Raw genomic sequence first — 15,806 nt, 5'->3', positions numbered from 1 at the left:
TAGTTTATTTTGAAATAAATATAGCTAAATGTTCGTTAAGAGTTACATTTTTTTTTTTTTTGCTGGAGGAAACATCTGTGCTGATGAGGTGAACGCCAAGAAAACCTGACTGCTTCTCTGTGACATTGGGATACTGGTGAAACAAGGTTATTTATATGAAAGAACTGCAAATAAGCAGATATTATAACAATTTATCGATAAACACACACCTCGTTCTCTCGCTGTCCACGGCTGTGGTTTGCGTATCAAATGAAAAACAAAAGATGGGGAGGAGCCGAATCTGCCGCCGTTTTCATATCAAATTTAAAAGGGACTGAGGTAATAATTTAGTGAACAGTTTATGAGCTAATCGCAAAAGTTTTAGGGGGGCTGAATAGAAATATAGGGGGGCTACAGCCCCCGTAAAATAGGCCTAGCAACGCCCATGATTTGCACAAAGTGGCACTAAGAACATGAGATTATTATAAAGTCAAATAAAGTCTCCCTCTATTTACTTTCCCACTTCCACTTTTACTTCAGTACATATTTTCGATGAGTTTAATATTTTTACTCCGATAGATTTTTTATGTGCTGCATCGTTACTCGTTACTAGGGGTGTCAAAATTATTGATATCGGTTCAGTAATAGATCATAACTGGTTTTTACGTACTGACGTCATTTATCTCCTCTGCGCAATGTTGCAGTAGAATGGCGAAGGAGGCAAGGGCGTGTAAATAAAGCTCTTACTACAATGAAGGCGGCACAGCAGTGACAGCACACGAGCCGCTATTTCACTCCTACTAAGAAATGCTTTACCTCTCTCTCTCTCTCTTGCTTTGGACATTTGACTCGCTGGAGTGAGGTAACTTTTCCTCTCCACTTGGCTGTTAAAGCGATACTTGTGGATCCAGACACGAGCGTGCCTGTGGTGCAAGTTTTCTCCACTGTGTCTATTATGGATTCCCTATGATAACCGCGTATTATACACATATAGACTGTAAACGCGGCTGTTCTTCCCGCCATCGGTGAACAGCGCTTTCATTTCTAAAGCCGATCGCAGCCCTTTCTGTTGAGCAGGTGAAGACAATAACCAGTCATCAGGGTGTAAGATCTCGCCTGTCAGCGCTTAAAAAGCAAGCGGGATAATATTTACATTAGTTTATTTGCTCTAAATGCTCATGCTGTCTTCTGTGCATGAGTTTTGTTTGATACATTCAGAAAGAGTGTTTTCTTTGAGCAGGTCAAATTAAGGATACAGTTCATATATCTTACTGCTGTTTTAAAGAACAAAATTTTATTACAAATAATATAGACCAGTGTAGATTCACACCCCTACTCGTTACAACTACAGACCTTTTTCTTGGCTACTGCATGGAGGGCGCCATAGCGTCGCCATAGCGACCAGCGTCTTCCTGTAGAATGTTTAGAACTTCCGTTTACAGCATTTACAACCGGTAATTTGCGATCTGAAAATGGGTTTCAATAGCGTTTTTGAGTGGATTACGGAATGTTTTTGGGACACACAACTTTGAAAGGTGTGTGTTAAAGCTGTTATAATCTGTGATTCAAGCGCGAGAGAAAAACAGTATCGTAAGCCATGTTTCTTTTCGTTCTGCTTAATGTGCCCCCCCCCCCCAAAATATTAAAAATAAACAAAACAATATGATGTCTTTTGACTGCTTTCTTTAATAACTACATTACACAATACTTGTATTTTTACTTTCAGTATTTGAATAGTAAATATTGAAATAAACTACTTGCAATACTTAAGTACAAAAAATGTTGAATACTTTAGTACTTCCACTTAAGTATGGTGCTTAAAGAGCACTTTAACTTCTACTCAAGTCACTTTTTTGATAGAGCACTTGTACTTTTACTTAAGTCTGGGTCTCTAGTACTTTATACATCTCTGCACAAATGAAAAAATTCAGAAGAATGTTGCTGGGAGCCATCGACTTCCATAAAATATTTTTTTCTATACCAGGGATGTCAATGAGGACCAACGTTTTGGTTTTCAGTGTTCTTCGAAATATATATTAGTTTTCAAAATAAATACTATAACACTACAGATTTGGAGCGAGTGAAAAAATGATGACAGAATTAGCTATTTTGGGGAAAACTTTATTCCTTTAAACAGCAAACAATATTTAAGAAATAAACAAAGTCATACCCATCCAGCTCTGCAGTTTCAATGTAACAGAGGCCATGAGGTTCACTGCTGGACAACAGGAGCAGGTCAGCCTATATATTAAACAAAATATAATTACTAGACACCAAAATAGGCTTTTTTCTTACTTCAGTTAGTTTCCGAGGTGATCATTTTTAATTTTCATGTAGTTAATATGAACATAAATATCATAAATATTATAAAATATTCTTAAATTAACAGGTCAAAAGTGCATTTATCACATTATTGAGACATCTACATCATTTCTAATTTTCATTTCAACAGTTCACACTTAGATATTGCTTGATGATATTAGCAGGTTTGGCATGCTGTCCCGGAAGAGAACCCTGAGCTTGGAGATAATTAAGCCCAGGGTTCCCACCTGGTTAATGAGCATGTAAGGGGAGTACGAGATCAGGTAGTTCTCGAAAGTTCCCCCTGATAAAGGAGGAAAAGGGAAGATGGGTGGATAGGGGTTTCTTCGGAAAACGAAGATAAGAGAGTAGTTTTAGTCAGGATACTTATAGTTAGTTTAGATTAATCTGATTGGTTAACCAATGTTTACAGATGACAGACCAGCTGCATTAAATCATATGTGCTCCTCTCAAATTAGTTCGTGAAACTTCACTTAGTTCAAATCTAAATAGCAAAACAATGAGCGCACAAAAAAGCTAATTCAAAATACTATTCAAGCCATATTTACTACTATAATGCTTTACACCAGGGCTCACCAATCACGGTCCTGGAGGGCCGGTGTCCCTGCAGGGTTTAGCTCCAACTTGCCTCAACACACCTGCTTAATTGTTTCAAGAATACCTAGTAAGACCTTGATTAGCTTGTTCAGGTGTGTTTGATTAGGGTTGGAGCTAAAATCTGCAGGACACCAGCCCTCCAGGAACAAGTTTGGTGACCCCTGCTTTGCATAATGCAGACAGTCAACAATACAAAGTGACATTACAAAGTAACAAAACATTACATATACATACATATATATAGTGCTCAGCATAATTGAGTACACCTCATTTAAAAAATGAATATTTTTCTATATTCCTCAGTGAATATAGGCAATGTGTTTTGGTGCATTTAATAAGAGCAACAAAATTGTTAAAAAATTTTGTTTCTCTTGAATTTTGCTCTTATTAAATTTTGTATTTAATATTTTTCTATAACATATAAATTTGGGTGTACTCATTTTGGACCGTTACCATGAGCTATTTTCTTAGATAAGCTCCAGATTTGGCTTCAGTACTGACTAATAATGTATACAGTCTGCACAAATATAATATTGTAAAGCTTCCTTTAAAAAATATCAGTTTAAATGAGAGATTTGTGAGGGGTGTACTCATATACGCTGAGCACTGAATATACACATACGCATATATATTATAATATGTTATTAAATGAACAGGTCAAAAGTACATTTATCACATTAACGAGACATCTACACTGGTGTTTATCCTCAGAGACAGAGTTACATAAACAGCGAGCCAAAGATACTGGATCAATATTACAGTGCAGCTCTCAAGAGCAAATGGATCAGACACTGTGAGTCTGCATAAGTGACCCTGGATTAAAGTAACGTCGAGGACTGCTGAGCTGGTCAACTGTCTTTTTATTTTATTACACCATGTTTAATTCATTAATTAACATCATGGAGGACGACAGAGGAAAACTCACTGCCACAAACTGATTGTTCTCCAGTTTGATGATGTCACCCACTCTGACATTCATCCATTTCTCCTTTTGAAGACTGAAAAGGTAGAAAAGTGCAATTTTAAAGTCATAATTATAAAATAATACGATAAAAAACATGTGTAGGGTTTCTGCAAGGTCAATTTTAAGACTTTTTAAGACCCTTTTAAGACTATTATGAATGAAATTTTAGACTTATACAGGGCTAAACACTAAGGATTTTTTCTAATGGCTTACTTCTGAAAAAGGTTTATTAATGGATCAATTAAGATCATGTAAAGGGATGTGCTTCTTTCCCTGCTTATGGGCAATTTATTAGGAGAATTTGCTGTAAAATGTCTAAGATCTGTTGTAAATTGTATCTTTTTGCAATAAAAACAAATATAAAAACGTTTTGAGATAGATTATTGATGACTGCACTTAAAAATGACTTTTGCTTATTTAAACTACTTATTTAAAATGAGTTGAAACAATTCTTTTGTGTTTTTTTGAGACAACTTAATCGATTTATGTTCAATCCACTTAATCGATCTGAGTTGGGACAACATGAAGGAATTGTGTGGAACCCAGCATTTTTTAAAGGGTGGGTGTGGGCCTGATTGGGTAGTTTTACTTGGACATGGGGAAATAAGAACTTTTAAAAATGATTTAAGACATACAACACAATATTTAATAGAGTATAAGACCTTTTAAGGCCTAAACTTTTTAATACCTCGCGGTAAACCTACATATAAATCATCTTGGATATTAACCTTTAAATGAGGTCCTCGTTTAGTTAAAAGAAAAATTCCAAGCCTTAAATTATGACTACCAGACATTTTTATCATGATTTACATTAGACGGATACTAAAATGTCATTCAGTGTAACATATTTAGAACAAGAAACACATGTGATGGTCACATTGAAATAGTTGTTTCAAACTACTGTTTAACCCATCATAATCTATTATAAATTCCGATAATAGACATGAGAATTAGAATGTTGTTGCAGTTTTACATAAATATATGTTACACTGAATGATAATGGAACACTATTTCACTCATATGTTGACATGTTTACAAAAAAAAGTTATTTGAAAGATTACAAATATCTCGTGGATCACTTGTTCACTCATAATTATTTGTACTGTATTTTTACAGTATAAACACTGTAATAATTTACAGATGATAATTGCAAAATGTGTAAATATAAAAACAATTTATATATAGCATGCTTGTTTGTCATTGTGAAATATATATTTTTATATGCATTCCTATTTGGATTATACAAAAATGTATTAATATTTTCAAAGAATAAATGTTCAGAACATTCACTATGCACAAGAGCTCATAGCACATTATTATTTCATTCTTAGCAGATGTTTTCTTGTAAACACTATGTAAAAGGAAGTGTGTAAACTGAAATATGACTCACATGCCACTGATGAGGACCTGAGATTGACGGTTATTCACCTGGTTGTCACTCTTGTGACGAAACTGTGAAAGAAAGAGATGTGCGTGAGTTAAATGTGTGTGTATGTCTGACTGATTCTTCGTGTGGTACTTGTGGTGAGTTTGGTGATTTCAATGTTACAGTACAGCCCATAGGTACTTTACAATAATAAATGATTTAAACACTATAAATTACTCGAGGATTTTTTTTCATATGGATTTGAGAGTTAGGAAGTTACAGTCTGTGTACACAGTATATGATGGAGACTCACATAGTCATCGGTGGCATCTTTTACTGCAGTGATGCTCAGCACCAGCACTAAAGGCACAATGGTGGTGAACCAGGACAATGAGGAAATCTGTGGAATCAACTGAGACAAAACATACACACAATTAAGTCAAAATTTAAGTCTTTTTTATATGTAATGCACCAACTAAAATTGGTAATACTGTTATTGTGAATGTAGAAACATCTGACAAATTGATTCTGTTAATGTGTGCCTGTGCACTTGCTAATTAAGACTGAGTCTTAAAGATTAATGTATACTTTAGTCTCCACAAGTGTATGGTGAGTGCGATGAACATATTGTCACCAGAATAGCATGTTGCATGATTATTTTTTATAGTACAAACATACACCGGCCACTTTATTTCTAATCAGCCAATCACATGGCAGCAACTCAATGCATTTAGGCATGTAGACATGGTCAAGACGATTTGCTGCAATTCAAACTGAGCATCAGAATGGGAAGAAAGGTGATTTAAGTGACTTTGAACGTGGCATGGTGGTTGGTGCCAAATGGGCTGGTCTGGGTATTTCAGAAACTGCTGTTCTACTGGGATTTTCACGCACAACCATCTCTAGGGTTTACAGACAATGGACAAAAAAGAGAAAATATCCAGTGAGTGGCGGTTCTATGGGTGCAAATGCCTTGTTGATGCCAGAGATCAGAGGAAAATGGAAAGACTGTTTCGAGCTGATAGAAAGGCAACAGTAACTCAAATAAGCACTCGTTACAACCAAGACATGCAGAAGAGCATCTCTGAATGCACAACACGTCCAACCTTAAGACTGATGGGCTACAACAGTAGAAGACCACACTGGGTGCCACTCCTGTCAGCTAAGAACGGGAAACTGAGGCTACAATTCACACAGGCTCAGCAAAATTGGACAATAGAAGATTGAAAAAACGTTTCCTGGTCTGATGAGTCTCGATTTCTGCTGCGACTTTCAGATGGTAGGGTCAGAATTTGGCATCAACAACATGAAAGCATGGATCCACCCTGCCTTGTATCAACGGTTCAGGTTGGTGGTGGTGGTGGTGTAATGCTGTGGGGGATATTTTCTTGGCACAATTTGGGCGCAGTAGTACCAATTGAGCATCGTGTCAACACCACAGCCTACCTGAGTATTGTTGCTGACCATGTCCATGCCCTTATGACTACAGTGTACCCATCTTCTGATGGCTACTTCCAGCAGGATAACACGCCATGTCATAAAGCACAAATCATCTTAAGAATGTTTTTTTGAACGTGGCAATGAGTTCACTGTACTCAAATGGCATCCACAGTCACCAGATCGCAATCCAATAGAGCACCTTTGGGATGTGGTGGAACAGGAGGTTTATATCATGGATGTGCAGCCGACAAATCGGCAGCAACTGCATGATGCTATCATATCAGTATGGACCAAAATCTCTGAGGAATATTTCCAGTACCTTGTTGAATCTATGTCATGAAGAATTAAAGCAGTTCTGAAGGCAAAAGGGGGTCCAAACCGGTACTAGTAAGGTGTATCTAATAAAGTGGCCGGTGAGTATATTATATAGACACTGAACAAGGATGACTCTTTCGAGTGTATGTAATGAACAACTGCTTATCTGCTCTTTAATTTTCAGCATTCACATTAAAGATTGATTTGTAGTATTTACCTGCAGTATGAGGAGAAACAGGAAGTAGGTATTGGCAACTTCCTGGAACTGCTCAAACAGGTTGACTGGTAAGAAGGTAATGATGTTGTACTTTGAGGTCATGATGCAGTTGCTCTGTGGACAGGGAAAGAAATATTAGACATTTAATGTACATTTAAAGCGGGAATTGTTTCATAAAAAGGCATAAAACTGTACAGGTTGTTTGTTTAACTTACAGCGTACTGGAATTTTTCATTGTACTCTCTATCGTTGGCTCGGACTCTCCTTTCCTCCTCTGTGAAGAAAACAAACATTCTAAAAACAGCCTATTACAAATATTTCATGAACCTCATGTACATTATGTACCATGTAACATTTATCATTTAAAAACAAATCACCTTAAAAGAGACCTTTAACCCAAAGTTTGGACTGACTTTATTGCGTTGAACACAAACAAATATGTTTAGAAGAACATCAGTTTTGGTGGCCTTTGTCTTCTAATGTTTGAACAAAAACGTGTAGACATTTAACAAATAATTTTATTTTCTAGAGTACAGGCATACAGATGGGTGTCTCTTTAAGATGATATTCATTCATTCATTTTCCAATGGCTTAGTCTTCTTTATTAATCAGGGGTCGCCACAACAGAATGAACCGGCGACTTATCCAGCATGTTTTATACAGCGGATGCCCTTAAGCTACGATCCAGTACTGGGAAACACCCATACACTCTCACATTCACAAACATACATTACTGCATGTCTTTGGACCGTGGGGGAAGCTGGAGCACCTGGAGGAAACCCATGCGAACATGGGGAGAATATGCAAACTCCACAAAGAAATGCCAACTGCTCCAACCGGGACTTGAACCAGGAACCTCCTGGCGTTAGGCGACAGTGCTAACCACTGAGCCACATGTCACCCCCTTTTAAGATGATACACTAGCATAAATTTAAAAAAAGAGTAGTTCAGGTAGCATGAGACATCATTTTTAATAATGGATTGGTAACCACGGAGCGTCACATTGGCACAGTGGGTAGCACAATCGCCTCACAGCAAGAAGGTCACTGGTTCAAGCCCCGGCTGGGTCAGTTGGCATTTCTTCCCATCTTCTTCATGTGAAGTTTTCTTCGGGTGCTCCGGTTTCCCCCACAGTACAATGACATGTGCTATAGGTGAATTCAACAAGCTAAATTGGCCATAGTGTATGTGTGTGAATGAGTGTGTATGGGTGTTTCCCAGTGTTGAGTTGTGGCTGGAAGGGCATCCGCTGCATAAAACAACATATGCTGGATAAGTTGGCGGTTCATTCTGCTGTGGTGACCCCTGATTATTAAAGGGACTAAGCCACAAAGTAAATGAATGAATGAATGAATAAATAAATGAATGAATGAATGATTAGTCACCACAGTGTCCAGACCTTGACCCTATTGAGAATCTTTGGCATATGCTTGAGAAGACTGCACGGGGTCTTAAAAAAATAATGCAACTAGTCTGGACAGCAATAAACTTGTGCCAATGCGTATGTATACTGAAATAACGCCACAGCGAAAGCATGCCATAATCAAAATGATTATTTATTAATTAATAATACAATTAAGAAAAATGCTTAGTGAGTAAGGTTACTGACTATAATTCACAATAAACAAATGTTGTTCTGCAGTTATTTTTTATTTAGTTATTGCAATGTACAGGAGTGCCAGAAAAAAAGATGAACAGGAAGATATGCAATCTATATTAAATGTTTACAAAAGAAAATAGTCTGAATCAGACTGAGAACACACAAGTCACATGCTCACATCATCCAGTGATGGTGACATTTTTATCTATGATGTTTTAATGTGAAACAAAAACAGCTATCATCAAGCTGTTGCTAACTCGAGCATAACGCAACAAAGAAAAAGGAAGTAATGGCTAAATGGAGTGTGTAATTTTTGCGCTGAGGCTGAAAACAGGACTGTGACAGAATATGCTGTGGTTTCTGTATCATATATTCATAAACTTGCTGTTTTCACTTCTGTTGAAAGTGAGACTCACAGTTTCAGCAGATCACACTGTGCTCTTTTAACACCTCAATGTTTCTAGCCAGACTGATTTATAACATACAAATAACACACAATGGTGAATAGAAACACAGCCTTTATATGAGAAAAGCTCTTTGTTTAGATTTCATGACATTCTGCTGACTATAGTAACCTTGCAAATACATGAACTCTAACTTTCAATGGAGTCTTGGTTCATTACACTGTTTTAGGGTTAATAGAAAAAGCACCTAGCAGTCAGTTGAATATCAGGCCCCATTTACAAGAGCTATTACAATGTGTTTTTAAACGAACTCTAAAATGCAATTAAACTTAGACAATGCTAAATACAGATATAAAAGGTATCTTTTCAGATAGGTCGAAAAAGAAAATGCATTATATTTTACTGTATATGGGATTGCTTTCATGATATAGACACTCACAAGGTTGAATGCGGTCAAACAGCCTCAAAAGACCACCTACTGACCTCATTCTGAAACATTTCATGATATGTTATTGAAGCCACCAATACAAGGTATTTATTCTTCCCTGCGCTGTATGAAAACACATGCATTTTCAGCTAAACTGCCATTCACATACAGTGCTCAGCATATTTAAGTACACCCTTCACAAATCTATCTTTTGAATTCATATTTTTACAATATACAATATTATATTTGTGCATATACATTAGATTATTCAGCACTGAAGCTAAATCTGGAGCTTATCTAACAAAATAACTTATGATAACAGTACAAAAACTAGTACACCTAACTTATATGTTCTAGAAAAATATTAAATACAAATTTACAAAAGAGGAAAATACGAAAAAAGTAAAATAAATAAAAAAAATTTGTTGAAATTTTGTAGGTTGGCTTTTTTTGTGATATTTTGCTTGAATTTACAGCGCATCTGGAAAGTATTCATATCGCTTCACTTTTACACCTGTCTATATAAGGTCCCAGGGTTGACAGTGCATGTCAAAGCACAAACCAAGCATGAAGACAAAGGAATTGTCTGTAAACCTGTAGGCACAAGGTTGGGGAAGGCTACATAAAAATTCCTGCTGCTCTGAAAGTTCCAATGAGCACAGTGGCCTCCATCATCCGTAAGTGGAAGATGTTTGGAACCACCAGGACTCTTGGCCAGCCATCTTAGCTGAGTGATCGGGGGACAAGGGCCTTAGTCAGAGAGGTGATCAATAACCTGATGGTCACTCTGTCTGAGCTCCAGCGTTCTTCTGTGGAGAGAAAAGAACCTTACAGAAGGACAACCATCTGAGTAGCAACCCACCAATCAGGCCTGTATGGTGGAGTGGCCAGACGTAAGCCACTCACCACCTGGAATTTGCCAAAAGCATCTGAAGGACTCTCAGACCATAAGAAACAAAATTCTCTGGTCTGATGAGACTAAATTGATTTCTTTGGAGTGAATGCCAGGCGTTATGTTTGGAGAAAACCAGGCACTGCTCATCACCAGGCTAATACCATTCCTACAGTGAAGCATGGTGGTGGCAGCATCATGCTGTGGGGGATGTTTTTCAGCAGCAGGAACTGGAAGACTAGTCAGGATAGAGGAAAAGATGAATGAAGTGCTCTTGACCTCAGACTAGGGCGACGGTTCATCTTCCAGCAGGACAATGACCCAAAGCACACCGCCAAAATATCAATGGAGTGGCTTCACAACAACTCAGTGAATGTCCTTGATTGGCCCAGCCAGAGTCCAGACCTACATCCTGAACATCTCTGGAGAGATCTGAAAATGGCTGTATGTTGTCGCCTTCCATCCAACCTTATAGATCTTGAGAGGTACTGTAAAAAGGAATGGGCAAAAATTCCCAAAGACAGGTGTGCGAAGCTTATGGCATCATATTCAAAATGACTTGAGGCTGTAATTCCTGCCAAAGGTGCATCAACAAAGTATTGAGCAAAGGCTGTGAATACTTATTTGCATGTGATTTTTCAGACTTTTAATTTTTAATAAATTCACAACAATTTCAAAACATCTTTTTTCACATTGTCATTATGAGGTATTTTGTGTAGAATTTTGAGGAAATAAATGAATTGAATCCATTTTGGAATAAGGCTGTAACATAAAAAAAAAATGTGGACAAAATGAAGCATTATGAATACTTTCCGGATTCACTGTAATTGTATTATCTTTCAATTTCTGACTGAAATATTATTTTAACAAATAAACTGAGAAATAGATAAAAATAGTCATTTTTAAAATGGGGTGTACTCAATTATGCTGAGCACTGTACCTCTCAGGACTCATGTGCATACTGTATGAGCTAAAGTCAGCAAGAAGCATTGCTGTTTTGTCATACTAAATATATATTTAGGGTCCTGTTTAAATCAGTCTAATAAATCACATAACCTATTAAGCATATTAAAGCTCCTTTGGTGTTTCCCTGTTTTCTATAATATCGAACCATAAATCGACCGTGTGTGACATCTTTAGCATGGCCATACTATTTCTCTAGATTCTATATTTCTCTATATTCTATATTTCTATAACATTCTTCTAAACATTTGGGATCATTTCAGTACATAAGTAAGCAAAATATACACTAATAACACTAGTTTTTTTTTTAATAGATATTTTACTGAAATAATCTTACATATTGTGCCTTTAAATCAGGTGTTCAGTTAATTAAAATACAAAATGGTAAATAAAAATAAAAATGTTGTTGCTCTCAAAGGCAGTTTTAGGACCAACAAAGAACGCTACCCTAATAATACAAAATGGTGTCCTAATAAACAAAATGGTGTCCTAATAAATGATGTTTTTGAGACCAGCAGTGGCAGTGTGCCAATTTTATCATTAAAAAGTTACTTACAGTCAAAAGAAAATCTAAAGGAGACCATCAAAACAAAAATTTACCAGCTCTTTTTTAGGCACTTGTCTATTTGACAGAAATCGCAGAAAGCAGCTGTGTCTGATTCACTTCGCTATGCATCGGCCACATCCTGAGCTCACAGCTGCACAGTGTTTTGTGCTGTAATGGTCACTCTGTGTGACAAACGGTCTATGTGTGTGTGTTTGTGTGCATGCATGTGTGCGTATATGTGTTTGTCATCACATCATATTACCTACGGTATGAGTGACTCTCTGCATCTCTGAGGATGAGATATGTTTCTACTGAAAAGATCTTAGACTGCACTCAAAACAAAAACGTTTGCTTTTTGTTCAAACTACGTATATAAATTAAGCTAAAACAACACAATTCTTCAGTTTTTTGAGACAACTTAATTGTTTTATGTTCAATCAACTTAAATTTGTAAAAATCCAATGAGTTAACATACAAAGTCAAATTGATTGTGTGAAACCCAGCATTTTTTTACAGTGTGCCATGTACTTCCAAACATTCTAGTTTTTGCTGGCTTTTATGTTTGTGATGGACCAAGAAATTGTTGAACAAAATATCTCCATCAAACATCAGACAACAGCGATGGAAACTCTCTATCTGTCATCTCTTCTTACAGCGGTAGCCCTGCATGTAGCTTATGCAGATAAGCTGAACCCATTGGTCTGATTTCACTCCGTGCTACTGTAATATTGATGAGAATCATCTTCGAAAATAAAAAGACTGGCCTCATTACTCTCTGCCTGCAACTGAGAGAAAGAGATCTGCTGAATGGCTGATCTGCAACATTTAGGTTTGCATCAAAAGGTCAAACCCATAAACCCAATGCGCGGAAACAGATATAGCCAGTCTATAGCTGGTTTCCTCCTGCTCTGAGCCTAACACACCTGCTCTGGTCAGATGGCTCAGTCACAGAGACGCTCATTCTCTGTGGTTTCCTGTGTTAAGACAGCTACTCTTGCTCATATTTCTTTGTTATAATAGACGATTTACATGAATTGCCCACATAAACAACACATACACACACACACACACGCACACACACACATACACACACACACTTAAAGCATTTCATGCTGCCTTAAAAAAGTCATCTCTGCTCTGACAGTATTTGTTTATTCAAATTTAGCTCATCAAGCGAGCTCTACACTTTAAACTGTACATTTATATTGCAAAAGTACTGTAAAATTGAATTAGTTTAGATCTCTTTATACTCTTGAAAATTAATTTGTCTTAATTTGTTCACAATAATGTTTTTCTTGAACCTGTGGCTTTATTTTTTGTGCAAGATAAAATAAAACTAAACTAAATAAATAAATGTCTGTTGTTGTTTGGGCCCCAGCATTCATCAGAATTCTTTCATTAGCGTTTCAGAGTGAAAAAAAAAATAATTGTACAGGTTTGGACACAAGCGTGAGTAAATGATGACAACTAGGGCTGAGCAATATATATTGTTTGAGCATCGATAGTGCAATGTGCGTATATAAGCAATAGGGCTGTGCGATTTGGAGAAAATATCTAATTGCGATTTTTTTTTTTTTTACAGATATTGCGATTTGATTTACGATTTAATTCAAGTTTCAAGCTGATTTTAATTAAATTCAAGCTTCTGCTCAATAATCTGTAAACCGTGGCAACAATTCTGCGACAGCTCCTAAAAATGACTTGTTTTTGTTCTGTGTCTGTGACTTTGAAACCAAAATATTCCCATATTACTAATGCTGTTTTTCTTTTATATTAATTTGTCTATTAATGCTTCTGAAGCAGCAGACATCATAATCCCACTTTTCTGGCTGTCCAATTTGTTTTCTTATTTAATTGTGGGCGTACTTAAGTTGCGCAATTCTCATTGGGTAGAAAGAAAGTGTGCTCTCTCAATTGGCTAGTTATAAAGCCCCGGTCAGATCCCACGATTTTGGCATGACTTCCTTGGCATAGGATGTCGTGGGGACTCATAAACGACAAATGGACATCGTGACACAAGATTAAATCGTTTTTTCTCATGTAATGTTGCATAGTTTATGACAACCGATACCACGTCAGCGATGCCTCACGACACCATCGCAGAAAGTCTAGCATGTTTACTTTTCTGAAGCATAGTAGACTAGTTTTGAAGCCTCAGATGTAATTCGTTATTTTTATTTACATACATACATACATATTTTATATTGCAGCCTCTTGCAATTAACTAATCGCAACGTTTCAAATTGCGATTGCGATTCAATTTCGATTAAATCGCACAGCCCTAGTCACATCGCAGGATTAAATGAAGATATTATAGTATAAAATTGTTTTACGTTTGATTGTTCAATTTCTATATTTGACTGCCCAGATCACCATAAAGTGCTGTATATGTCACTTTTATCTTTGCTCTGTCGTATTTATGTTTGTATTTTATTACATTTTATGCAGACAATTAGAAACCTCCCTGCTGTAAATTGTTTGAAGCATTTAAAGCAATGGACGACAAAACCACAGCATGTATATGACAGTAGATATTACAGTTTCCTTTATAGTTATCATTCTTAGTGTCAACAGGCCTTCACACCTACTTACTGTACTTCAACACAACTTATGCACACAGCCTTTTCTACTTATCTACAGGACATTCCTGGCTTGGAAATGAGTCAGTAAGTTTATATCAGCCTAGGTTTGATCTGATGGCTTTGATTTTTTATAATTTTTTTGCTCCCAGTTATGCAATAATTGCTTTACTACTTCAAAAACTTGAAAAATTGTTCCACCTATATGATGTGTCTCTAATGGCTCATTTTGACTGAGCAGTACAGTTTGGTTCAGTACAATATGCTACGCAATTACTTCCATGTCCACTGTCAGAACTTGTGTTTGGTACCAAAATAGCAAACAGTATATCGTACTACCCTTATGTGATACCTAAAGGGTGCAGCTAGACCAGGCATGGGCAAACTCGATCCTCGAGGGCCGGTGTCCCTGCAGAGTTCTGCTCCAGCACTAATCAAACACACCTGAACACCCTAATTAGTGTCTTCAAGATCACTAGAAAGCTACAAGCAGGTGTGTTTGATTAGGGTTGGTGCAAAACTATGCAGGACACTGGCCCTCCAGGATCGAGTTTGCCCATCCCTGAGCTAGACTCACTGCAGAATGCTGATTAGAATCATTGCATGTGGTACAAAAGGAATGACAAGACAAGAAGCAGCGTTTTTAAATACACCGCTGAAATACTGCATCGCAATAATAAAATGACAAAGCACAGTTATGAACCATGGTCACCCTCTGCTCAAACAATGAAAGTTGTCTTCTTTTGACAAACAGGCATATGTCAAGAAGCAATAAGTTATCTGTATGTCTCCCAATGTTTATGGGGCTAATCACACGTTGCATTTAAAAACATATGAGGCACGAGGCATGCTGCTTCCTCTCTCTCTGCACGCACTTGCCATGCTTCTACATTTGAAAAAACTAAAAGATATGTAAAAGGCCTCTATGGCTTTCTTTTTCATCAATCGCTACTCTCAAGCATACACCAAGGATATCAAATGGTGTTGATTGCAACTTTTTGACATACACTACACTACATCTACCAATAAAGGGTACTATTGGCAGTGTAAACACAAGCCTGACCAGGGTTAGCTTTAATGAGAAGGGTTGGGTTTAGGGTTAACTGTGATCAATCATACTGTACCATACACCCAAAAAAATTATCCATGGTGCTTGTTCACTTATTTAAAACGAGCTGAATCAACACAATTCAT

At 36.9% G+C, this 15,806-nt stretch overlaps 1 protein-coding gene across 1 annotated transcript in view; it reads right to left on the bottom strand.

Moving 5' to 3' along the window:
- Nucleotides 1–15,806, bottom strand: part of atp8b2 (ATPase phospholipid transporting 8B2) — an 82,982-nt gene that overhangs the window by 41,520 nt on the left and 25,656 nt on the right. Inside the window, exons 4-9 of the mRNA XM_056474609.1 lie at nucleotides 7,416–7,474; nucleotides 7,201–7,314; nucleotides 5,542–5,640; nucleotides 5,253–5,314; nucleotides 3,824–3,896; nucleotides 2,150–2,220 (exon numbers count right to left, since the gene is read on the bottom strand). Coding sequence (XP_056330584.1) covers nucleotides 2,150–2,220; nucleotides 3,824–3,896; nucleotides 5,253–5,314; nucleotides 5,542–5,640; nucleotides 7,201–7,314; nucleotides 7,416–7,474 — 478 coding nt within the window. The remainder of the gene's footprint in view (nucleotides 1–2,149; nucleotides 2,221–3,823; nucleotides 3,897–5,252; nucleotides 5,315–5,541; nucleotides 5,641–7,200; nucleotides 7,315–7,415; nucleotides 7,475–15,806) is intronic.

This window comes from Danio aesculapii, chromosome 16, assembly GCF_903798145.1.
Source record: "Danio aesculapii chromosome 16, fDanAes4.1, whole genome shotgun sequence".
Classification (NCBI taxonomy): domain Eukaryota; kingdom Metazoa; phylum Chordata; class Actinopteri; order Cypriniformes; family Danionidae; genus Danio; species Danio aesculapii.
Note: the sequence above shows the minus strand (reverse complement) of the source record. Positions and strands in the feature narration are given on the sequence as shown.